Source organism: Sorghum bicolor, chromosome 5, assembly GCF_000003195.3.
Source record: "Sorghum bicolor cultivar BTx623 chromosome 5, Sorghum_bicolor_NCBIv3, whole genome shotgun sequence".
Classification (NCBI taxonomy): Eukaryota; Viridiplantae; Streptophyta; class Magnoliopsida; order Poales; family Poaceae; genus Sorghum; species Sorghum bicolor.
This window is the reverse complement of record NC_012874.2, coordinates 70,163,374-70,188,590: the sequence shown is the minus strand read 5'-3', so window position 1 is coordinate 70,188,590 and position 25,217 is coordinate 70,163,374. Positions and strand designations below refer to the sequence as shown.

At 44.6% G+C, this 25,217-nt stretch overlaps 5 protein-coding genes across 5 annotated transcripts; all 5 read left to right on the top strand.

Annotated features, from left to right (window-relative positions):
* Positions 3,325 to 4,777, top strand: LOC8085985 (acetylserotonin O-methyltransferase 1). Its single transcript, XM_002449940.2, has 2 exons — positions 3,325 to 4,237; positions 4,347 to 4,777. The coding sequence occupies exons 1-2, from the start codon at positions 3,449 to 3,451 to the stop codon at positions 4,647 to 4,649; spliced, it is 1,092 nt and encodes a 363-aa protein (XP_002449985.2). The 5' UTR covers positions 3,325 to 3,448; the 3' UTR covers positions 4,650 to 4,777.
* On the top strand, positions 7,464 to 8,335 carry LOC110435382 (Bowman-Birk type trypsin inhibitor-like). The gene is made up of 2 exons (XM_021460880.1): positions 7,464 to 7,623; positions 7,771 to 8,335. The coding sequence occupies exons 1-2, from the start codon at positions 7,548 to 7,550 to the stop codon at positions 8,031 to 8,033; spliced, it is 339 nt and encodes a 112-aa protein (XP_021316555.1). The 5' UTR covers positions 7,464 to 7,547; the 3' UTR covers positions 8,034 to 8,335.
* LOC8085982 (Bowman-Birk type trypsin inhibitor) lies at positions 9,251 to 10,101 on the top strand. Its single transcript, XM_002451225.2, has 2 exons — positions 9,251 to 9,408; positions 9,559 to 10,101. Exons 1-2 carry the CDS (start codon positions 9,333 to 9,335, stop codon positions 9,819 to 9,821), a joined length of 339 nt encoding a protein of 112 aa, XP_002451270.1. The 5' UTR covers positions 9,251 to 9,332; the 3' UTR covers positions 9,822 to 10,101.
* On the top strand, positions 16,494 to 17,242 carry LOC110435383 (Bowman-Birk type trypsin inhibitor-like). The gene is made up of 2 exons (XM_021460881.1): positions 16,494 to 16,678; positions 16,805 to 17,242. The coding sequence occupies exons 1-2, from the start codon at positions 16,606 to 16,608 to the stop codon at positions 17,050 to 17,052; spliced, it is 321 nt and encodes a 106-aa protein (XP_021316556.1). The 5' UTR covers positions 16,494 to 16,605; the 3' UTR covers positions 17,053 to 17,242.
* LOC8085980 (Bowman-Birk type trypsin inhibitor) lies at positions 23,291 to 24,044 on the top strand. The gene is made up of 2 exons (XM_002451223.2): positions 23,291 to 23,480; positions 23,607 to 24,044. Exons 1-2 carry the CDS (start codon positions 23,408 to 23,410, stop codon positions 23,852 to 23,854), a joined length of 321 nt encoding a protein of 106 aa, XP_002451268.1. The 5' UTR covers positions 23,291 to 23,407; the 3' UTR covers positions 23,855 to 24,044.

Sequence of the window (25,217 nt, the reverse complement as noted above, 5' to 3'; positions counted from 1 at the left end):
CTGATTTACTTCTCAAAACCACATCAATCCCACCCCACCAAAATGCAGCAAGACCCCTGCCTTTACCTTCACAATCCACCACCTCCATGTTTGCCATGCCCAACTTCTTTTTAAACATTGTCATCATCTTCTCATCTAATTTGGTCTCTAACAAGAAAAGGACATCAACCTCTTCGACTTTACGACACCGAAGAAGCCCATGTACTGCCGGCGCATTTCCCAACCCCCAATAGTTCCAAGCCAAGAGCTTCATTGATCCTTGCAGGACCAGTCCGCCGGCCCCGCTTTCTTCAAATCATCAAACGAGCCTTCACCTTCATTCTTCCCTAGTTTTGAAGCTCTAACCATCTCATCAATGTCCATATCCTCATTGTCACGTGTCCTTTTCTTATCCAGCCACCTAATGACTTCTCCCTTTTCAACTCCTTCATGTGTTCTCGGGGATCTTCTTAAACCCCTCCTAGTGCCACTCCCCCCTTATTTTTCTCCAAACATGGCACAAGCTCACCCACCGCCGCCTGCATGGTACTATTGCTATCACTACTAATTCCCTCAGTCCGCCCATCGGCAGCTACCAGCAGATTCACCGATTGGCTCAGCTCCTTCACCTTTCTCGGATTCAAATTTCTCAGAATCAAAGGTGAGAGCCTTCTTCGAGCCCTCCGCCAAGGCTGGGGAGAGATTTTGCCTCTTTTAACGGGCTCATCACCTCTGGCTCTTCTCTACCGGCACTCCTAGATCCTTGCAAGAAAGTAAACAAGAAACAATTTTCCCTAGATCTTTGCAATCCACTCCCTTTAGGGGACACTAGATCCTCCCTAGTGAAATCTCCAAATCCTCCGCTCTGACAGGTTTATCCGCCAAAACCTTTGCCACCGCCTGGGGATCTCTACGCCCCCGGATCACCGCCCTTGACCCCCAAATTTGATGCCCTTCTTCTCATTCTCTGACAACTTCGACTTCTCCATTAAACCAGCCACACCATCCCCCTTTGAATCCATGGGATCCCTACCTCTGCTAGCTAGAAACACAAACCCTAACTCCTAGTAACCAGAAATAGGTTAGCAGATGAAGGCTAGGCTCCAAACCGGAGATCAAACTTTGGACACAGGGGGTAGATGGGAAGGTGTACTCGACGATCAGATTGGGATGAGGGATCCGATCTAGGCACGTAGATGGAATGGAGATGGAAGAAACAAAACCCTAGTCGCCAGGGAACAAAACCCTAGTCGCCAGGGAAGGAGACATCTCTTGAGTCGCCACGCGTCGCCAAGACAAAATCAACTACATAACTTTTTTCCCTAGAGGTATATGCATAGGTTCCGCAATGATGACCCATAGAACATGTCCACATGCTAGCCAGGAAAATGCAATGCTTCGTTCTGTGGGCTCCTTCATCAGCTCTATTCATGATCGCTTCATGAGTGCAACCGAGTTTGAGATTTTGTGAATGCTAATCAGACTATGGTGGTTTCTATCCAGAGAGTCTCTTGATACCCACACATTATGCCATAATTACCACCAGACCCATCACTACTAATAACTGCAGACTGGGTCTTCCCCTTGCCACGGGCTTTGCTATCGCCTTGGTGGAGGCTACTCTCTTTTTTTGCCATCATGGGTTTTGCTTGGCCAACATGCAGTGGGCATCAATGCTGGAAATGGCGATTCACCCAGCCGGAATCCCGAGGCAAAGGGTAAGGTGAGTAAATAGCTGGGCCCAAAGATGACTAGGGTTTCATAATTGTATTCACCAACCTCTTTTCCAATATTTATATCTGCTTTATTATCCCGACGCGCGCTGGCGCGTCTGTGATGCGCTTAAACACATGTCTGTAAATTATTTTTTTTAACATAGTGATGATCTGAGACCTACAACTAACCGGACAAAAAAGGCGACTGAGCATACTACTCCGTGCCTTGTGGTCCAGCTAGTGATGACATCTATCAAATTGAGGGTAAACAACGGAGAGAAACAAGGATGGGCGTACTACTCACTGTCTTGCGGGCTAACTATTGGCCTTCCGTTTGTTCAGCTTTCCATAATATAAGTAGATCGGACAAAAAAGGCGGCTGAGCGTACTAGTGGTCCAGCTAGTGACGACATCTATCAAATTGAGGGTAAACAATGGAGCGAAACAAGGATGGGCGTACTACTCACTGTCTTGCGGGCTAACTAGTGGCCTTGCATTCGTTCGGTTTTCCATAAGTAGATCAGACAAAAAGGCGGCTGAGAGTACTACTCCGTGCCTTGTGGTCCAGCTAGTGACGACATCTATCCAATTGAGGGTAAACGACAGCGCGAAACAAGGATGGGCATATACTATTCACTGTCCTGCGGGCTAACTAGTGGCCTTCCATTCGTTGGGTTTTCCAAGTACAAAATTGTGGGAATGACAACAGTCACATTCTTGTTGGTCAAACATCATCCTCTTGAACTACTCCACAAAATTGTGGGAATGACAACAGTCACTTTGTTTGGAACTTATTGCATTCAGAAATAAAGTCTCAGCTTCAATGTATGAAGTTGGATGGAGATATATTTTATAAGCTCTCTGGGATCCCTAAATAAATACTAGCTAGTTCATAATATTTTATTTGAAGTTACTGAGATGTGCCCAAATCTTATCTATGACAAACCTAATTGAGCTAACTCAAATCTTATCTATGACAGAACTAATACTTTGTTTGGAACTTATTGCATTCAGAAATTAAGTATCAGCTTCAATGTATGAAGTTGGATGGAGATATATTTTATAAGCTCTCTGGGATCCCTAAATAAATACTAGCTAGTTCATAATATTTTATTTGAAGTTACTGAGATGTGCCCAAATCTTATCTATGAGTAACCTGCAGCTAAATGCTGGACGTAGACACATCACACATACCAATAAGATTGGAGCTATTTCTACTTACGGAGTGCAATCATCCATGCATCCATGGTGTCGATGAATTGCTAAACAAACGCAGAATTATTGACCCAACCCAAACCTGATGGAAAAGTCTCTGCTCCAAGTCCACGGTCATGCATGGATGGCTTGCCATCGCTAGTAGCTAGGATGTCACGAAGTAGGGACCTGCAGCTGTATAAAATTCTGACAAGGACACACAGGCTAGCTAGCTGACTAATAGTCGCAACTGTGTTGAATATTACTCTATTATTCTAAACTGAAAGTTGTTATAAGCTAAGGTTTGAATTTTTCATATCCTTTAAGATGTCTTTGGAGTAATAGTCGTTATAAGGCTTCAATTTTCATATGCTTTAAAATGGTAGACATCCAGGAGAAAAAAAAAGACATTTCCAACACAAAGGCCAGACTCCCTATAAGTACCAGCGTATTGTATTGGCTAGTACAGCACAAACACGACACAAACAAGCTAGCTACAGTCGTAGTTGAGAGCAGTACGTACGTAGTTGAAGACTCCAATTATTAGCGAAGGAGAAGGAATGGCGTTCGTCCATGGCGAGCAAGAGGGTGAGGACATGGTCGGAGCTTTCGCCCTTGTCTACCAGCACGTCTTCAGCTACATCAAGACGATGGCGCTGAAATGCGCCGTGGAGCTCGCCATCCCCGACGCCATCCACGGCCGTGGCGGCGCCGCCACCCTCGCCGAGATCGCCGCCGACACGGGGGTGCACGAGTCCAGGCTCGCCGACCTGCGGTGCCTGATGAAGCTGCTGACCACGTCGGGGCTATTCAGAGCCACCGCCGCGGACGGCGGCGAGGAGGTGGCGTCGTCGTACGCGCTCACGGCGGCGTCCAGCCTCGTGGTCGGCCCGCGCGGCCTGTCCAACATGGTGCGCTTCGACTGCGGGCCCGTCTCGCTCACCCCGTTCTTCGACATGCCCACGTGGCTCCGGACGGCGCCGGGGCCGGAGGCCCCCAAGTCGCTCTTCGAGCTCACGCACGGCCGCACCCGGTGGGACCCAGCCAACGCCGACAACGACACCATGATCGTCTCCGCCTTCATCGAGAGCCAGCTGCTGATCGAGGCCGTTCTCGGCGGCCACGCCGACGTCTTCCGCGGGCTCACCTCGCTGGTGGACGTCGGCGGCGGCCAGGGCTCCTTCGCCAAGGCCATTGCGGCGGCGTTCCCGGGCATCAAGTGCGCCGTCATGGATCTGCCCCACGTCGTTGCCGACGCCCCCGTCGCCGCTGGTGGCGGTGATGATGTGCAGTTTGTTGCCGGAGACATGTTCGAGTCCATTCCACCAGCCGATGCTGTTTTACTCAAGGTAATTAAGTACGTGTTGTGTCAGCGTACGTCGACCCTTTTTGCTACTAACAATATATAGTTATTATAACTAGCAGAGCTAATGATTAATATGTTTTATGTGTGATTAGTATGTTTTGCATTGCTGGGACGACGACAACTGCGTTAAGATTCTTAAGAATTGTAAGGAGGCTATCCCTGCAAGAGACGCCGGAGGAAAGTTGGTAATCACAGAGATGGTGCTAGGGTCCGGGCCTCGTCGTGACAGAAACGTTGCTGAGACTGAAGAGATGCATAGCTTGTTCCTCACGTGCATCACCGGCGTGGGGCGAGAGGAGCATGAGTGGAAGAAGATTTTCGTCGATGCTGGATTCAGTGACTACAAAATCACTCCAGTGATGGGCCCGCTTTCGGTTATCGAGGTTTACCCTTGATACTTGCATTGGAAGAGGAAACGAATTTTGCCTTAAAGACGAATTCTGCTATGTAATTGTGGGTTTCCTATATGTTTTTGTTTTAATCTATATATGTACCTAATAATAAAGAGGCAAAATTTCCGGCATATCTAAATTTTCATCCAACCGAATCATTATTGTCGTGTCTAATTTGTTCCCGTGCGTACGAGAGCATATAGCAGAGTAGACATCCATGTCGGCCAGGACTGACGACGAGCGGTGACATGGCAGGACGATGGGCCCGCGGGAGGCGGGACAGCCAGCGATCGAGCCACACTTGGCCGTGGCCCTTGACGCTTGAATTTATTGTCTTCAGATATGGCCATCTTGTCGATCGCCGTGTACGTCTCCAGTGCGGCCTAGCTAGGAGGGATCAGGCTCCACGTCCTGGGTCTCGCCAACACTGGGCCCAAATTCTGATTAAGCCTAGCTAGCTGGGTCATTATCGTGTGCCTCTACTGATGAGTGTGATAGGTTAAGACATGTCATTGGGAGCTTTGTAGAGTATGTGATACGCTTTACTCAAAAGAGAGAGCGAGTATGTGCTACACTTTACTCCAAAAAAAAAAGAGAATATATGATACGCAAGACAAGCCAGCAAAGACTCTTACCTGAAAACCCACATACCTGAGAGGGAAAACTATTTGGCCGGCTGCCATAGTGTGCCTCATCACTTTGTGCTTCACGTTGTTTAACCAACAAACATTAGTAGCAGCGAAGAATGAGAAGCAATAGTAGATTTGGAAAGTAATAAGGAAGAGGATAAACTGTGTTTTTGATCCATCAGCTATGAAACTCTCATGTATATACAGGGGGACAGGGGGTTGATGCTGTCTATACATAAAACCCTGAAGAGATCAGCTCAAAACCTCCGTGGACAAGCAAAATCAGCCTTGGTTAGTGATGAGGATCAACCATACGAGTATGCGAAGTTCCTGGGAGATATAGACTCCCAATCGAAACAACCCCTAACCTACCCTTCGACAATCGCTCAAGGGCTATACGCATCGGGTACGCTCATGTGTACTCTCTAGCAAAGGATCCCAAGCACACCCTTGGCCTCTAATCAAGGCTCGAGGGTTTGCTAGGGACCCTGGGCTCTCAATCAATGGTGGCCCGAGCCTGATCCCCAAGCTTGACCCTAGTTCGATCTAGTGCCCAGACAGAAATCCTATGCCCCGAGTGCCGTCAGCCTGTTTGTCGAGCGTCCAAGGCTCAGGCTCCTCAATGTCGCCCTGGTCGATGGGTGCACGACGCTCTCTAGTTGAACTATGTACCTTCACTTGCTTAAGTATATCCTTGCAGCTCGGTCCCTTATTGCATCGGAAGGATATGGGCACGTTGAAGCCGTTGAAGTGGCAGATATGTTGATGTAAGTTCCATTCTCGTTTGTCTTATAAACCGTATTTTTTCTACCAGCGAATAATACTTCCAGCCATGACTTATCATAGAAGCGAACAGCAGGTTCGGGCCGTTGTTATTCAGCATGTACTCGACCAGTGTCGCGGGGGTTCTGCTGCGCGCCGCCGCAGACCTGCAGCCGTCGTCCCCGTCTGCCACGTCCCGCGCCGGCCCGCTGCAATCGAAGGCGCACCCTGTGTGGTTCACGTCCTGCCTAGGTCTAGGCGAGCGCCGGCGGCGGCAGGGAGGGCCGCCGGCCACAGCGCGCGCGTCCTTGCAGCGATTGATGACGACGTTGAAGGTCGCCGGCCGGTTGGTACTATGGATGGCATGCATGGTGTGGTTTCGTGTGGAAATTCCGAACAAATTCCACAAGATGATGCATTCGTGTTTGGCATGCCGTGATTAGGTGTAGTACAGCTATTGATCAAGTCAACATGTACTGTATCACCCCAACATTACACACGGTAACTCTACGTGCAGACAGTCAGTCGAGGGTGCAGAAACTCTACTCTTCCGATCCAGTGGCACGGCCATGGGATTATTGGATAGTGTAGGATCAGGTGCATAAAGAAAAAACTGGTGGTGTTTGGTTGGATCTGTTAAAGTTTAATGAGTATTGTAATATTTTCGTTTTATTTGACAATTAGTGTTTAATTATAGATTAGTTAGGCTCAAAAGATTTGTCTCCTAAATTATTCTCTATCTGTATTTTAAGTTTTATAAATAGTCTATATTTAGTACTTTATGCATGTGTTCAAAATCTTCGATGTGATGAGAATTAAAATTTAACTCCCTCAACCAAACAGGGCCGTGTTCTGAAGATGACCGTCAATTAGATCCCTTTTATTTACACTGGTCGTTCAAAACTACCGCCGATGAAAATTCCCTTTACACTGGAAGTAGACCTCTACACTAGCCATTGAAAACTACGGCTAGTGAAAATTCTCTTAAAATTGGCCGTTGCAAACTACTCTAAAATCTTGTAATACAAAACATTCTAAGAATTTTAAGACAAATTAAGAAAGAATATAAAAGATGCATGTATTCTCATTTTATATATCCTAATCAGATGTTATCCTCAATATAATTAATGATGATTGATCGATAAATGACAAGTATTTATTACAAAATTAGTTTTTGTCTTCTATAATGTATTATATTTATAGATAAATTTTAAATGCTAGAGTACACTGCGGGACAGAGAGAGTATAACCCATGAAAATACTCTTAACATAAGCGGCATCAAAATACTGCCACTAGAAATTAATTGATTTATATCATCAGTAAAAAATAAATCATTTGAGTACTAGTGAAGTCTGGAGGCCTGGGGCCTGGGCACCTGTGACGCTGGAAGCCTCCCTCCCCACCTATAAGAAGACCTTCAAATTTGAGTACTAGTGAAGTCAGTAGGAAGGAAATCCAAGCAAGGAACTTCGCTTTAATTCAGGCCTGTTCTTGCGAGGAGAAACAAAGATGAGGTCTCAGGTGATACTCGTCGTCGTCACTCTGGCTCTTCTCGGCGTCCTCGCAGCTCTGCCGCTCGGCGAAGGTGACAAGTCGATCAGAATCCTTTTACCGTTTAGCTAGTTTAATTTTCATCAGGATTTATATACACACATCACTTGTTAGGATGCATGCATATGCAGTTATGCACACTACTAGACATTTTGACTAAAACATGCGTTGGCACACCCAGGCTCGTCATGGCCGTGCTGCGACAACTGCGGTGTTTGCAACAAGAAGTTCCCGCCGGAGTGCCAGTGCAACGACATCTCGGCGCGCGGGTGCCACCCGGAGTGCAAGAAGTGCGTCAAGAACAAGTTCACCGTTCCTCCCGGCGGCGGCCCCGGCCCCGTCGTCACCTACACCTGCGCCGACGTTCTTACAAACTTCTGCCAGCGCCGCTGCACGCCGGCGCCGGCGCCACCGCCTAAGGCGTTCGTCGGTGGTGTCTTCTGATGGCATCGGCCGGGACGCCGTCGATCTGCGCTGCAAGAATGCAAGCCAATCAAGTCGAGTTTGCTTCTCTCGAGCTTCGCTTCGTCAGAGAAGAAATAAAATAAATGTCGCCGCTCTCTGCTCGAAAGATGCTTGCTCTTGTATGTCGTGAGTGTATTAGTACTGTTTCTGGAATAAAGAGCCACGCATGATGCATGCCGTGCTCAAAGCATTGTGGTTTTCGTTTATACCAGCTATAGTGCGTTATGTCCATGCATGGGGTCTGTTTATTCCTGAAAAATTTTACAAGGTTTATCGAATCTTATCGTACGTGTATAGAAAATTAAATATAGATAAAAAATAACTAATTTATAGTTCACATGTAATTTGCGAGACAAATCTTTTAAACCTAGTTAGTCTATGATTTGACAATAATTATCAAATACAAATAAAAATACTATATATATATTAGCTAAAACCAAAAGTTTTCACCAACTAAACAGCCCCTTGATTTTGTTCTCTGTTACCACAACTTCTCTCATTCATCTGCCAAATGCGAAAACGTTTTCGCGATGTAATAATCTTTCGGACATACGGAGTAGACACAGACGGCCGGGGAGGTCACGGGGCGTCTGAACACGCCAACACGGTGTGGTTGCGTACGTGTGGAAAATTCCGAACAAATTCCACAGGAGAAGGTCGATGCATTCGTCTTTGGCTTGCTGTGGATGAGGTTGTAGTACAGCTATTGATAAGGTAACAGGTTTACGCACCAAGATGATGGGTGCAGAAACTCTCCCCACCCAGCGGTGCGCAGAAAGGTAGTATGGCCATGGGATTATTGGGTAGTGTAGGATCACGTGTAGAAAGAAAACTTACCTATTTTTTCGCCAAGTTTTTTTTCCGATTGAAGTTGACCATTCAGTTAGATCCCTTCTATTTACACCGGTGGTTGAAAACGACCACCGGTGAAAATTCCCTTTTACACTGGACGTAGACCTCTACACTAGCCGTTGAAAACTACGGCCAGTGTAAATTCCTTTAAAACTGACGGTTGCAAACTACAAACTATAAAAATGTTCTCACATCAGCAGTATCAAAACAACTGCTAACAGAAATTAATTGCTTTATACTATCATTAGTAAAAACCATCTGAGTACTAGTGAGTAGTGAAGTCTGGAGGCCTGAGTCCGGGGCATCATCTGTGACGCTAGCTGGAAGCTTCCCTCCCCTCCTATATAAGAAGACCTTCAGCCTCTTAGAGATACCCATAGGAAGGAAATCCAAGCTTCTGGCCTGTTCTTGCCAGCAGAAACAAAGATGAGGCCTCTGGTGATACTCGCCGCCGTTACTCTGGTTGCTCTCGGCGTCCTCGCAACTCTGCCTCTCGGCGAAGGTGACGACGAATCCTTTTGCCGTTTAGTTTAATTTTCATCAATCATCAGGATATATACACACACATCACTTATTAGTTATTATAGGATGCATGCATATGCACACTGCTAGACATTTTGACTAAACCAATTAACATGTGTGGGCACAACAGGCTCGTCGTGGCCGTGCTGCGACAACTGCGGTGTTTGCAACAGAAAGCTCCCGCCGGATTGCAAGTGCAATGACGTCTCGGTGCAGGGGTGCCACCCGGAGTGCAAGAACTGCGTCAAGGTCGGTGCCGGGATTCGTCCCGGCGGCGGCCACGGCCCCGTCGTCACCTACCGCTGCGATGACATACTCACAAACTTCTGCGAGCACCGCTGCACGGCGGCACCACCGCCGGAGGCGGCGGCGTTCCTGGGTGATGGCTTCTGATGGCAATCTGCTGCAAGCATCCATATGGCAAGTCGAGTTTGCTTCTCTCAGCTTCGTCTGAGAGAAGAAATAGAATAAATGTCACCGCTCAGCTTGATGTTTGCTATTGTACGTCGTCAGTGTATTATTAGTACTGTTTCTGGAATAATTAAGAGCCATTCATGATGCTTGTTATATGCACAAAGCACTGGTATCGTGTCGAGTCATGACAATATCTTGGTTACCTTGTTGTACTTGTATTGCCCACATCTTGCTGAAAATTGATTGATGTTTATGCTTATTTCATTAAAAATTTAGTTTTATGCTGATTTATTGTGAGCTGAAAACAAATCAGGAAGATGTACACTTACTGTGCAAGTTTTTCTCACAGTGCTGTCAACTGTCAAATCCTTTTTGATGTCCATGGCCCTTGAATGACACAAATTTGTGAGATCTCCATACACCAAGTCGACGCTCAAAGTAACTCCACAGCTACCAATCGCGCCCGTTACTAGCTCTGCTCTCCTGAGCTAAAGGCTACACTTTGCTGCCTTCTCCTGGTGCTGCTCCGAGTGCCCCAACAGTGCCATCTGAACTAGCTCATAAGAATCCATGTGAGCACTTTCCAGATGTGAAAAAAGAATGAAGATGAAAAAAAGAAGGAACTATCGATCTCTAATTTCTACACCTATCTCGCTTAGATTAGAAAACGAGATAGTTTGTGGCATGAAGAGAAAATATAGATAAAAAATCATTTACATGTGAGACTCGCACACGTAATGAAGTGACAGTGACATGATTATATATAAAATAGCTGCTAACTCGTACAGTACTGTTGAGACGCCAGCTCCATGGCTCTACGGTCAACATTCAGCTCAAGTCGGTGGCCAACAGGACAGAATGTCGCCTTCGTTCCAGGTGGCAGGGCGAGGACTGAGCACATGCATGCTGACCGTGCTGGGCTCCCGTTCCCACCTGAGATGACTATGTGCTGCGCCATGCACTCGGTCAACCAACCATGTCTTATTTAGTTTTTTTTTTCTTTTGCAAAATGAATACTTATTCAACCATAAACTATTTAGGTTTAAAAGATTTATCTCCTAAATTATTAGTAAACTGTACAATTAATTATTTTTTTATCTATATTTAATGTTTTTTATACATGTGACACAAGATTTGATTTAACGAAAAGTCTGAAAATTTTTGAAGGAAACTACAAGTAGAAGGCAGAAGAGCATGCAGACAATAATAACGCGCACGTTTCTGTAATAATGCACGCGCCGCTGCAACAAGACGCTTATCCATCTTGACCTCCTCCCATCATATACCACGATAGACCGGCCAGATCCATCGCCCTCGCACGTGGCATGATGAAGAATGAGATAATTTTATTCGTGTGGGGACTACTGGGCTTTAAATTTTCTACGTTGGATGGAAGCCGCCCTCCATCCCCTGCTTATTTATATATAACAAGACCTCCAGCCTCGACACATATATAGCCGCGAGTTAACACGTAGTTAGTTAAGAAATCCAAGCAACAAACTTATTGGCATTGTGGCCTCTTCTTGTTGCCGGGATCGGACACAGTAACAACAAAGATGAGGCCTCAGGTGATACTCGTCGTCACGCTGGCTCTTCTCGGCGTGACGACCGAGATGACGTCTCGGTGGATGGGTGCCACCCGGAGTGCAAGAACTGCGTCAAGGTCGGCCCTGTCGTCATATACCGCTGCGATGATATCCTCACAAACTTCTGCGAGCAGCGCTGCACGCTGGCGCCGGCGCCGGCGCCGGGGCCGGAGGCGGCGTTCCTTGGTGGGGGCTTGTGATGGCATGCATGCGACAAGTCGAGTTTTGCTTCTCTCGAGCTATAAATTAAATAAAATAAATTAATGTAAGAAATAAAATAAATAAATGTCGCCGCTATGCTCCATGCTTGCTTGTGCTCTTGTACATCGTCAGTGTATTAGTATTGTTTCTGGAATAAAGAGCCATAAATGATGCACGCTATGCTCATAGCACTGTGTTATATGGTGTCGAGTCATGACAATATAAGAGTCATGAATAAAACTACTGTTTACTGATTTATTATGAGAGAAAAAAATACTACTAAATGGCTGATCATATTTCGTTATTTACATATGTTCTTGTGTTTTTAAGCGAAGCATATATGTGAGTTTGAAAAGACATAACAATGATGAGAGCAATGATGTTTACTCCATCGCCTGCTTTTGCTCTAAATGTGATGCATGTATTTGGCTACTTTTTGTTCTAAGGGCGATATATGAGTATCAACCATTGTTCGACAACTCTAAGCTTCTTGCCGAACACTGTCAATTATCTTGATCATGAACAAAATTAATTGGATACTTGATCTTGAACACCAAACAATATGTCAACTCCTAACAAAATTGTAAAATAATCTACTCTACTCCTAAATAATATGAACTAATTCGAGCATCACTTACTAACAATCATGCAACTTGATCAAACCATGAAATTTCCAAAGATTTCAAATGAGGTCATGATATATAGACAAAAACCTGTAGCTTTTATGGATGATGGAGATGATGTATATATTCCTCACAAATTGCTTGGGAGCTTTGCACAAAATCCAATGGCTTGCTCTCTCGGATGGAGGAAGAACTAGAATGAGAATCAAGCAATGTAGCCTTCAAACTAAGATAATTAAGCACCAAAATCGATGAAGTGGATGCCCTTACTAACCTTAAAGTAAAAAGATCAAGCCATTCTTCAAAATCCAAAAGAGAGAGTCATGGGGAAGAGCAGCCGTAACAATGGAGGGAATGGCACGTGCAAGCTCCTATGTTCTCGTGATGGGAGTGAGGCGGAAGCAGAGGAAGCCTGCAGGCTTTTTGTGCTGTCAGGGGATATCACTGGCAGTTGGCGACACGAGCCGTCAGTGATATCCCAATATCATTGCTAGCTCAGGTGTCGGACTGGCAGTGAAAGATGAAGAAGGCAACACTGTAGGTCCTAGTAACAAACCGGCAGTGGTGTTGTCCATCACTGTCGGCTCTTCCCCTTTTCAATCATTCGAAGCCTCTCAAAGCTTTGAACCAGCAGTGAAGACTCATCACCGGTTTTGTCATTTCTAACAGTGATGTCGTCGACAGTGATAGAGCGTTCCGTAGTAGTGGCACACCAGGGTCATCGTGGCCGTGCTGCGACAACTGCGGTGTTTGTGACAGGAAGCTCCCGCCGGACTGCAAGTGCAAGGATGTCTCGGTGCAGGGGTGCCACCCGGAGTGCAAGATTTGCATCAAGGTCGGTGCAGGGATTCATCCCAACGGCGGCCATGGCCCCGTCGTCACCTACCGCTGCGATGACATCCTCACAAACTTCTACAATAACGCTGCACGCACCACCGCCGCGGAGGCGGCGTTCCTGGGTGGTGGCTTCTGATGCCAATCTGCTACAAGCATCCATATGGCAAGTCTAGTTTGCTTCTCGAGCTTCGTCTGAGAGAAGAAATAGAATAAATGTCGCCGCTCAGCTCGATGCTTGCTATTGTATCGTCAGTCAGTGTATTATTAGTATTGTTTCTGGAATAAATAGCCATTCAGGATGAAGCTGCAATATGCTCAAAGCACTGGTATCGTGTCGTGACAATATCTTGGTTACCTTGTTGTACTTGTATTGCCCACAGCTTCCTGCTCGTTGCACTGAAATTTGGTTTATGTTTATGCTTATTTCATTAAAATTTTAGCTTATGTTCATTCTTATAGTGATTTATTATGAGCTGAAAACAATGCTCGTTTGTTGAAAAGTACTAGTAAAGTTGTACGTCACATGAAAATCAGCAAGATTTACACTTACTGTGCAAGTTTCTCTCACAATACTCTCAACTGTCAGATTCTTGAAAGTAGAATTTTATCTGCTTTGAAAAATAGGAACAATCAGCAAATCCTTTTTTATGTCCATATCCCTTGGATGACACAAATTTGTGAGATCTCCATGCACCATGTCGACGCTCAAGTTAACTCCACAGCTACCAATCGCCCAACCAGGTCTGCTCTCCTATGTGAGCTAAAGGCTACACTTTGCTGCCCTCTCCATTGGTGCTGCTCCAGGTGTACCAACAGTGCCACATTAACTGGCTCATAACAATTCATGTGAGCACTTTTCTTATGTGAAAAAGAGAGAAGATGGAAAAGAGAAGAGACTATCTCTTATCTCTATACCTATCTCATCTGATGTGAAAAAGAAAGAAGATGGAAAAGAGAAGAGACTATCTCTTATCTCTACACCTATCTCGCTCAGAAAAACGAGATAGTTTGTGGCCTGCTCATAAAGAACGAGAGAAGAAGAATAAAAATCATTTACATGTGAGACTCCGTAATGAAGTGACAATGACATGGTTATATATAAAACTAGGAGGATTCTCCGCGCGTTGCCGCGGGTATGAAGGAGCAATATAAATATATAACTCTTTTATTAGCATAATCATAGAAATTATATTCATAGTGGATGATGTGTCTCACTAATGTGGACGTCCAGGGACGAAGCCAGCAGTGGGGCTAGGGGGGCTCCAGCCCCCCCTACCGCTGCTGGCCCAGTGGAATTCCTAGTGCCCTCCTTCTAATTTTAGACACAAATTTATAAGGTAGGGTGAGTTGAGAACTTTATTTTTTAGATATATTTTGTAAACTTCATCATTAATATATATTTAAGAGGGATAATAGCAGAGCTAAGTCGATGTAGAACTTTTGTTCAGCTCCCCTAAATTTTTTCCTGGCTTCGTCCCTGTGGATGTCATAATTCTTGTGCTAGTGAAATTTAATGCAAATGATAGTAGATTGCTGTGGTGGACACCTTGCATGTCAAGAGAAATTTGTAGTGGCGAATGATAGTGGACTGCTGAGATGGATGCTTTACATTTTAAGAGAAATAGATAGTGGGGTTGATAGTGAACTGCTGAGGTAGGTGCATTGTATGTCAAGAGAAATAGATATGGTGAATGTTGCTCTCGGTTTCAAATGGGCAGAGAGAAGGAGGGATCCGGCATATAAACCGGACCTTTAGCACCGGTTCATGGCAAAAACCGGTGCTAAAGGGTGACCCTTTAGCACCGGTTTGTGTTACAAACCGGTGCTAAAGGCTTTGCCTCGGCCCGTGGCACTGGCCGGTGCTCAAAGAGACCCTTTAGCACCAGTTTGTAACACGAACCGGTGCTAAAGGGTCCCTGCCCCGACAACACCTGTCAGTAGCCGTTGGCCAGGACCCTTTAGCACCGGTTCGTGTTACGAACCGGTGTTAAAGGGGTCTTTAACCCCGGGCCGTAAAAAGGCCGAGGTTTTGGGCCATTTTGGACATCGACCAATGCCTCATTCTGTAGTAGTGATAGTGGAGTTTTGCTTTTATAAGAGTTATAGATAGTTGAGACGCCAGCTCCATGGCTCCACGGTCAATCAGCTCGGCCTTGTTTAGTTGAGTGGGGCCTTGTTTAGTTTCCCAAAAATTTTGCAAAATTTTTCAGATTCCCCGTCACATCGAATCTTTAGACGTATGCATGGAGTATTAAATATAGATAAAAATAAAAACTAATTGCACAGTTTAGTCGGAATTGACGAGACGAATCTTTTGAGTCTAGTTAGTCCATGATTGAACAATATTTGTCAAATACAAACGAAATTGCTACAGTGGTCATTTTGCCAAAAATTTTGGAACTAAACAAGGCCTGGAGAGAAAATATTTGAATACTGTAGTATTTTTGTTTGTATTTGGTAATTATTGTCCAATCATAGATTAAATAGGCTTAAAATATTCATCTCGTAATTTATAGATAAATTGTATAATTAGTTTTTATTTTTATCTATATTTAATGCTCCATTCATATGTCGCAAAATTCAATATAACAGGAAATCTTGAAAAAGTTTTTGAGTTTCGGAGAAAACTAAACAAGGCCTTCGTTCGAGGTGGCAAGGCGAGGACTGAGCACATGCATGCTGACCGTGCTGGGCTCCCGTTCCCACCTGAGATGACTAGGCACATAGAGAGGACATCCAGGAAGTATCTCCAGACACATGTGCACTGATGCACTCGGTCAACCAACTAGCGGCTTGTTGAATTCCAATTTTCTTTTACAAAATGAACACTTATCTAATCATAGACTACATAGACTCAAAAGATTCGTCTCTCAAATTATAAGCAAACTATACAATTAGTTATTTTTTATCTATAATTAATGCTCTATATATATAAAAAGATCCCTAGACACATGTGCACTGCGTCACCCCTGCACTCAGTCAACCAAGCAGGGTCTCGTTTACTTCCAAATTTTTGGCAAAATCGATATTGTAACATTTTCGTTTATATTTAATAAATATTATCTAATTATTGACTCACTAGGCTCAAAAGATTCGTCGTCTCGCAAATTACAAACAAACTATGTAATTAATTATTGACTCACTAGGCTCAAAAGATCGCCCTCGCAGGTGGCATGTGCATTGCATGATGGAATGAGAAAAATACGAATGGAACGTGCGCGCGCTTGGAAACTCATCCAGACCGTGTCGCATCGCACGGGAGTGCAAAGTTGTGGCACTTGCCGCCGCCTAGCTAGTAGTGGAATTTTATATATTCGATCGTGTGGGGATTGACGTCTCTAGGCACGCTGGAAGCCGCGCGCCCTCCATCCCCTGCTATGCTATATATAACAAGACCTCCAGCCTCGACCATACACATCATATAGCCGCGAGAATATACATACACGTAGCAAAGAAATCCAAGCAAAAAACTTGGCATAAATTCAGGCCTGTTCTTGCCGGGACACAGTAACAAAGATGAGGCCTCAGCTGATACTCGTCGTCACTCTGGCTCTTCTCGGCGTCCTCGCTGCTCTGCCGCTCGGCAAAGGTACCCAGAATCCTTTCATGCACCGTTTAGTTTCTTTTATATATATATATCACTTGTTAAAGGATGTATGCATGCACACTTGACATTTTTTACTAAACATGTACGGCCACACCGGGTGGAAACCAGGCTCGTCGTGGCCGTGCTGCGACAACTGCGGTTTTTGTGACAGGCAGCTGCCGCCGGACTGCCAGTGCGATGACGTCTCGGTGGACGGGTGCCACCCGGAGTGCAAGAACTGCGTCATGGTCGGCTCTGGCCCCGTCGTCACCTACCGCTGCGATGACGTTCTCACAAACTTCTGCGAGCAGCGCTGCACGCCAGCGCCGGCGCCGGCGCCGGCGCCGGAGGCGGCGTTCCTGGGTAGGGGCTTCTGATGGCATGCATGCGACAAGTCGATCGAGTTTGCTTCCTCTCGAGCTTCGTCTGAGAGAAGAAATAAAATAAATTAATGTAAGAAATAAAATAAATGTCGCTGCTCTGCTCGATATGCTTGTTTGTGCTCTTGTACGTGGTCAGTGTATTAGTACTGTTTCTGGAATAAAGAGCCATGAATGATGCACACTATGCTCAAAGCACCGTGTTATGGTGTCGAGTCATGACAATACAAGAGTCATAAATGAAATTACTCTTTACTAATTTATTCTGAGAGGAAAAATATTGCTGAATGACTGATCATATTTCGTTATTAACATATGTTCTTATGTTTTTAAACAAAGCATATATGTGAGTTTGGAAAGACATAACAATGATGAGAGCAATGTTGTTTACTCCATCGCCTGCTTTTGCTCTAAATGTGATGCATGCATTTGGCTACTTTTTCTTTGGCCGATATATGAATATCAACCATTGTTCGACAACTCTAAGCTTCTTGCCGAACACTGTCAATCATCTTGATTATGAACAAAATTAATTGGATACTTGATCATGAACACCAAACAATGTGTCAACTCCTAACAAAATTGTAAAATAATCTACTCTACTCCTAAATAATATGAACTAATTCGAGCATCACATACTAACAATCATGCATCTTGATCAAACCATGAAATTTCCAAAGATTTCAAATGAGGTCATGATATATAGACAAAAACATGTAGCTTTTATGGATGATGGAGATGATGTATATATTCCTCACAAATTGCTTGGGAGCTTTGCACAAAATCCAATGGCTTGCTCTCTCGGATGGAGGAAGAACTAGAATGAGAATCAAGCAATGTAGCCTTCAAACTAAGATAATTAAGCACCAAAATCGATGAAGTGGATGCCCTTACTAACCTTAAAGTAAAAAGATCAAGCCATTCTTCAAAATCCAAAAGAGAGAGTCATGGGGAAGAGCAGCCGTAACAATGGAGGGAATGGCACGTGCAAGCTCCTATGTTCTCGTGATGGGAGTGAGGCGGAAGCAGAGGAAGCCTGCAGGCTTTTTGTGCTGTCAGGGGATATCACTGGCAGTTGGCGACACGAGCCGTCAGTGATATCCCAATATCATTGCTAGCTCAGGTGTCGGACCGACAGTGAAAGATGAAGAAGGCAACACTGTAGGTCCTAGTAACAAACCGGCAGTGATGTTGTCCATCACTGTCGGCTCTTCCCCTTTTCAATCATTCGAAGCCTCTCAAAGCTTTGAACCGACAGTGAAGACTCATCACTGTCGATTCTGTCATTTCTAACTGTGATGTCACCGATAGTGATAGAGCGTTCCGTAGTAGTGGCACACAAGGGTCGTTGTGGTCATGCTGCGACATATGTGGTGTTTGTGACAGGAAGCTCACTAGTAGAAAATAGTACAACGCTGACGCCCCTTTTTATATCACAGGCGGTTTTAGTTATCACGCGCCTGTGGTATAAAAAGGGCGGTGTCAGAACTACCAACCGTATGTGAAGATGTATTTTTACATGCGGTTTTTCTAACAAAACCGCCTGTAGAAATCATGCATTTGTACATGCGGTTTTCCTAAGGAACCGCCACTAAAAATTATATTTCTACAGGCAGTTGCTTAAGAAAACCACATGTAGAAATCATGTATTTCTACATGCGGTTGTCCTAAGGAACCGCCACTAAAAATCATATTTCTACAGACGGTTGCTTAAGAAAATCGCCTATAAAAATAATTTGAAATTGAATTTTTTGAGCTTTTTAAATGACCTCGTTTGAAAAAACTGTCAAAATGAAAGTTGTAGATCTCAAAAAGTTATGAAATTTTATAGTTGATAATTTTTTTCATTTGAGATCATCTTGTCGTCGAAAACAACGTTTGAATTTCTCAAATTTGAAATTCAAATTTTATAAATGACATCGGATGGAGAAACTACCAATATAAAAGTTGTAGATCTTGAAAAGTTATCAAAGTTTGTAGTTGACAACTTTTCTATTTGAATATGTTTAAGGCCTCAAATAATCAATGTATGCTGAGTTTAGGATAATATATGGTGAACAAAACTCTAATATAGACACATCTGAGTGATATGTGGAGTGGTAGAGGACGTTACGCGCGAGGGCGAGGTGTTAGGTTCGAATCCCACTAGCGGCCGCGTAGCATGCGATTTTACGTGAAAAAATGCGCGACTTGGGGGCTGCGAAGCGGTCGACTAGCCAGTAGGCCTTCCCTAAAATTAAATCTTTTTTCCCTGTTTTTAAAAACGCGATTTCATATTTTCTATAAAAAAAATTCCACAGACGGTTACCAAAGAGAGCCGCCTGTGGAAATGTTTTCTACAAGCGGCTCATAAGGAACCGCCATGAAATTGGCCCATTTCTACTGGCCTCTAGCACAGGCGGTGCTGAAAAACGCCAGTAGAAATAGGTTACCAACCGCCTGTATAGTCTGTCTCTGTACTAGTGGCTCCCGCGGGATTGCAAGTGCAAGGATGTCTCGGTGCAGGGGTGCCACCCGGAGTGCAAGATATGCGTCAAGGTTGGTGCAGGGATTCCTCCCGGCAGCGGCCACGGCCCCGTCGTTACCTACCGCTGCGATGACATCCTCACAAACTTCTGCAAGAACGCTGCACGCGGCGCCGCCGCCGGAGGCGGCGTTCCTGGGTGGTGGCTTCTGATGCAAATCTGCTACAAGCATCCATATGGCAAGTCAAGTTTGCTTCTCTCGAGCTTTGTCTGAGAGAAGAAATAGAATAAATGTCGCCGCTCAGCTCGATGCTTGCTATTGTACGTCGTCCGTCAGTGTATTATTAGTACTGTTTCTGGAATAAAGAGCCATTCGTGATGAAGCTGCTATATGCTCAAAGCACTGGTATCGTGTCGAGTCATGACAATATCTTGGTTACCTTTGTTGTACTTGTATTGCCACAACTTGCTGCTCGTTTCACTGAAATTTGATTTATGTTTATGCTTATTTCATAAAAAAATTAGCTTATGTTCATTCTTATGCTGATTTAATATGAGCTGAAAACACTGCTCGTTTGTTAAAGAGTACTAGTAAAGTTGTCCATTATATGGAAATCTGCAAGATTTACACTTACTGTGCAAGTTTTTCTCACAATACTCTCGACTGTCAGATTCATGAAAGTAGAATTTTATCTGCTTCGAAAAATAGGAACAATCAGCAAATCCTTTTTGATATCCATGTCCCTTGGATGACAAAAATTTGTGAGATCTCCATGCACCAAGTTGAAGCTCAAGTTAACCCCACAGCTACCAATCGCCCAACCAGCTCTGCTCTCCTATGTGAGCTAAAGGCTACACTTTGCTGCCCTCTCCATTGGTGCTGCTCCAGGTGTACCAACAGTGCCACATTAACTGGCTCATAACAATTCATGTGAGCACTTTTCTGATGTGAAAAAGCGAGAAGATGAAAAAGAGAAGAGCCTATCTCTTATCTCTATACCTATCTCGTCTGATGTGAAAAAGAAAGAAGATGGAAAAGTGAAGAGACTATCTCTTATTTCTACACCTATCTCGCTCTGAAAAACGAGATAGTTTGTGGCCTGCTCATAAAGAACGAGAGAAAAAGAATAAAAATCATTTACATGTGAGACTCTGTAATGAAGTGACAATGACATGGTTATATATAAAACTAGGAGGATTCTCCGCGCGTTGCCGCGGGCATGAAGGAGGAATATAAATATATAACTCCTTTATTAGCATAATCATAGAAATTATATTCATAGTGGATGATGTGTTTCACTAATGTGGATGTCATAATTTTTGTGCTAGTAAAATTTAATGCAAATGATAGTAGATTGTTGTGGTGGACATTTTGCATGTCAAGAGAAATTTATAGTAGCGAATGATAGTAGACTGCTGAGGTGGACGCTTTGCATTTTAAGAAAAATAGATAGTGGAGTTAATAGTGAACTGCTGAGGTGGATGCATTGGATGTCAAGAGAAATAGATATTAGAGTTTTGCTTTATAAGAGTTATATTCCTCGTCTTCCACCCCGTCTTCCCAAACCCTAGCAGCCGCCACACCCTCCCACCCCGTCTTCCCTCCCCTCGCTGCTGCCGGAGAGGAACGCCGGGAGGCCCGCGCGACCCTCTGTGATGGCGGCGGCGAGGTGTTCTCCAGGAATTCTGCAAGCTCCTCCGTGCGGGATGGATCTCGTCGATCCTGGCGGTAGTGCAGTTTCGTGCGTCGTCTTTTTCGTTTTCTGTCCATCTGCCTCCATGGCACCTGAGGTGGAGAGATGACGTCCCCGTGCCTGGCGAGATCCAGTGCTAGGAGACATGGATCCGCTCTCTCCGAGTGGGGTCCTACTGCTAGCGCCGGGGTGGGCGTCTGCGCGGCGCTGCCTGGAAGTCGGCGGTGCACCTCCTAGATTCGGGGCCCTGAGTCCACTGGGATCCGATGGGCGTCCCAGATCCGGCGGGTGCCAGTCCCAGGCACGCAGCGATCTTCGTCTGGCTGCAGTTTGGGTGAAAACCCTACCTGGCATTACGCCGGGCCGGCGACGGTGGTACTGACGGTGCTACTCACCTTGTTGAAGGTGTCGCTGGAGCTGTAGCGGTTGTGGTCGTCCAACAACTTGGTGAAAACCTAGCCTGGTTTCTCCAGGCCGGCGGCGACGTGTTGGCTCGTCGTCGAAGTGGTTGTTCGTCATGGCCGGGAACCACGTCTCTCCGTCGTGCTGTTCTTGTCGGAGGAGGTGTTCATTGGTATAACTGCTTGGAGTTTGGATGGCAGGTCCGTCTCTGTTCCAAGTTCTTTGCGCTGTTGCCTTGGAAGAAGCATCCAATCGTCAATGGTGGTCGGTGTCCAACGTTTTCACTATCTTTTTTAAGGTGTGACAAACGTGTTTCGACGACTTTGTCTTGACGCTGGCGATCGTATTCCATAGGAGTTGACATCTTGGATCAAGACGGTTTGTTGCCTAGGACTACTTGAGCCCTTGTTGGGGATGTAATTTTTCCGTTATTTATCTTCTTTTTTTCTCCCGTTGTATTAATTTGGCCTGATTCTACCTATGGGTAGATGAAGCCGGATAGTTTCTATCCTTTATCTTAAAAAAATATAGCTGCTAATTTCGTACAGTACTGTTGAGACGCCAGCTCCATGGCTCCACGGTCAACAATCAGCTCGGCCTTGTTCAGTTGAGTGGGGGAAAAATTTAAAATATTGTAACATTTTTGTTTGTATTTGGTAATTATTGTCTAATCATAGACTAAATAGGCTTAAAAGATTCGTTTCGTAATTTATAGATAAATTGTATAACTAGTTTTTGTTTTCGTTAATATTTAATGCAGCCGTAAAATTCAATATAACACGAAAACTTGAAAAGTTTTTGAGTTTTGGAGAAAACTAAACAAGGCCTTCGTTCCAGGTGGCAAGGCGAGGACTGAGCACATGCATGCTGACCGTGCTGGGCTCCCGTTCCCACCTGAAATGACTAGGCAAATAGGCAAATAGAGAGGACATCCAGGAAGTATCTCCAGACACATGTGCACTGATGCACTCGATCAACCAACCAGCGCCTTGTTTAATTCCAAATTTTTTAACAAAATAAACACTTATCTAATCATTGACTACCTAGACTCAAAAGATTCGTCTCCTAAATTATAAACAAAATATATATTTAGTTATTTTTTATCTATAATTAATGCTCTATATATGTATATGAAAGGATCCCAGACACATGTACACTGCGTCATCCCTGCACTCGGTCAACCAAGCAGGGCCTTGTTAACTCTCAAAATTTTTGCCAAAATTGTTATTGTAGCATTTTCGTTTATATTTAATAAATATTATCTAATTATTGACTCACTAGGCTCAAAAGATTCGTCGTCTCGCAAATTACAGACAAACTATGTAATTAGTTATTATTTTATCTATATTTAATGCTTTGTACATGTGTCGTAAGATTCGATGTGACAAGAAATTTGAAAAATTTTACAAAATATTTTGGAAAGGTCGACGGGTGGCGTCCATCGCCCTCGCAGGTGGCATGTGCATTGCATGATGGAATGAGAAAAATACGAATGGAACGTGCGCGCGCTTGGAAACTCATCCAGACCGTGTCGCATCGCATGGGAGTGCAAAGTTGTGGCACTTGCCGCCGCCTAGCTAGTAGTGGAATTTTATATATTCGATCGTGTGGGGATTGACATCTCTAGGCACGCTGGACCTCCATCCCCTGCTATGCTATATATAACAAGACCTCCAGCCTCGACCATACACATCATATAGCCGCGAGAATATACATACACGTAGCAAAGAAATCCAAGCAAAAAACTTGGCATAAATTCAGGCCTGTTCTTGCCGGGACACAGTAACAAAGATGAGGCCTCAGCTGATACTCGTCGTCACTCTGGCTCTTCTCGGCGTCCTCGCTGCTCTGCCGCTCGGCAAAGGTACCCAGAATCCTTTCATGCACCGTTTAGTTTCTTTTATATATATATATCACTTGTTAAAGGATGTATGCATGCACACTTGACATTTTTTACTAAACATGTACGGCCACACCGGGTGGAAACCAGGCTCGTCGTGGCCGTGCTGCGACAACTGCGGTTTTTGTGACAGGCAGCTGCCGCCGGACTGCCAGTGCGATGACGTCTCGGTGGACGGGTGCCACCCGGAGTGCAAGAACTGCGTCATGGTCGGCTCTGGCCCCGTCGTCACCTACCGCTGCGATGACGTTCTCACAAACTTCTGCGAGCAGCGCTGCACGCCAGCGCCGGCGCCGGCGCCGGCGCCGGAGGCGGCGTTCCTGGGTAGGGGCTTCTGATGGCATGCATGCGACAAGTCGATCGAGTTTGCTTCCTCTCGAGCTTCGTCTGAGAGAAGAAATAAAATAAATTAATGTAAGAAATAAAATAAATGTCGCTGCTCTGCTCGATATGCTTGTTTGTGCTCTTGTACGTGGTCAGTGTATTAGTACTGTTTCTGGAATAAAGAGCCATGAATGATGCACACTATGCTCAAAGCACCGTGTTATGGTGTCGAGTCATGACAATACAAGAGTCATAAATGAAATTACTCTTTACTAATTTATTCTGAGAGGAAAAATATTGCTGAATGACTGATCATATTTCGTTATTAACATATGTTCTTATGTTTTTAAACAAAGCATATATGTGAGTTTGGAAAGACATAACAATGATGAGAGCAATGTTGTTTACTCCATCGCCTGCTTTTGCTCTAAATGTGATGCATGCATTTGGCTACTTTTTCTTTGGCCGATATATGAATATCAACCATTGTTCGACAACTCTAAGCTTCTTGCCGAACACTGTCAATCATCTTGATTATGAACAAAATTAATTGGATACTTGATCATGAACACCAAACAATGTGTCAACTCCTAACAAAATTGTAAAATAATCTACTCTACTCCTAAATAATATGAACTAATTCGAGCATCACATACTAACAATCATGCATCTTGATCAAACCATGAAATTTCCAAAGATTTCAAATGAGGTCATGATATATAGACAAAAACATGTAGCTTTTATGGATGATGGAGATGATGTATATATTCCTCACAAATTGCTTGGGAGCTTTGCACAAAATCCAATGGCTTGCTCTCTCGGATGGAGGAAGAACTAGAATGAGAATCAAGCAATGTAGCCTTCAAACTAAGATAATTAAGCACCAAAATCGATGAAGTGGATGCCCTTACTAACCTTAAAGTAAAAAGATCAAGCCATTCTTCAAAATCCAAAAGAGAGAGTCATGGGGAAGAGCAGCCGTAACAATGGAGGGAATGGCACGTGCAAGCTCCTATGTTCTCGTGATGGGAGTGAGGCGGAAGCAGAGGAAGCCTGCAGGCTTTTTGTGCTGTCAGGGGATATCACTGGCAGTTGGCGACACGAGCCGTCAGTGATATCCCAATATCATTGCTAGCTCAGGTGTCGGACCGACAGTGAAAGATGAAGAAGGCAACACTGTAGGTCCTAGTAACAAACCGGCAGTGATGTTGTCCATCACTGTCGGCTCTTCCCCTTTTCAATCATTCGAAGCCTCTCAAAGCTTTGAACCGACAGTGAAGACTCATCACTGTCGATTCTGTCATTTCTAACTGTGATGTCACCGATAGTGATAGAGCGTTCCGTAGTAGTGGCACACAAGGGTCGTTGTGGTCATGC

Coding starts and splice junctions, on each gene's coding strand:
- LOC8085980 (XM_002451223.2), top strand. CDS start 23,408: ATGAGGCCTCAGCTGATACTCGTCGTCACTCTGGCTCTTCTCGGCGTC. Junction 23,481..23,606: donor TGCTCTGCCGCTCGGCAAAG/GTACCCAGAATC, acceptor GGTGGAAACCAG/GCTCGTCGTGGCCGTGCTGC.
- LOC110435382 (XM_021460880.1), top strand. CDS start 7,548: ATGAGGTCTCAGGTGATACTCGTCGTCGTCACTCTGGCTCTTCTCGGC. Junction 7,624..7,770: donor AGCTCTGCCGCTCGGCGAAG/GTGACAAGTCGA, acceptor TGGCACACCCAG/GCTCGTCATGGCCGTGCTGC.
- LOC8085985 (XM_002449940.2), top strand. CDS start 3,449: ATGGCGTTCGTCCATGGCGAGCAAGAGGGTGAGGACATGGTCGGAGCT. Junction 4,238..4,346: donor CCGATGCTGTTTTACTCAAG/GTAATTAAGTAC, acceptor ATGTGTGATTAG/TATGTTTTGCATTGCTGGGA.
- LOC110435383 (XM_021460881.1), top strand. CDS start 16,606: ATGAGGCCTCAGCTGATACTCGTCGTCACTCTGGCTCTTCTCGGCGTC. Junction 16,679..16,804: donor TGCTCTGCCGCTCGGCAAAG/GTACCCAGAATC, acceptor GGTGGAAACCAG/GCTCGTCGTGGCCGTGCTGC.
- LOC8085982 (XM_002451225.2), top strand. CDS start 9,333: ATGAGGCCTCTGGTGATACTCGCCGCCGTTACTCTGGTTGCTCTCGGC. Junction 9,409..9,558: donor AACTCTGCCTCTCGGCGAAG/GTGACGACGAAT, acceptor TGGGCACAACAG/GCTCGTCGTGGCCGTGCTGC.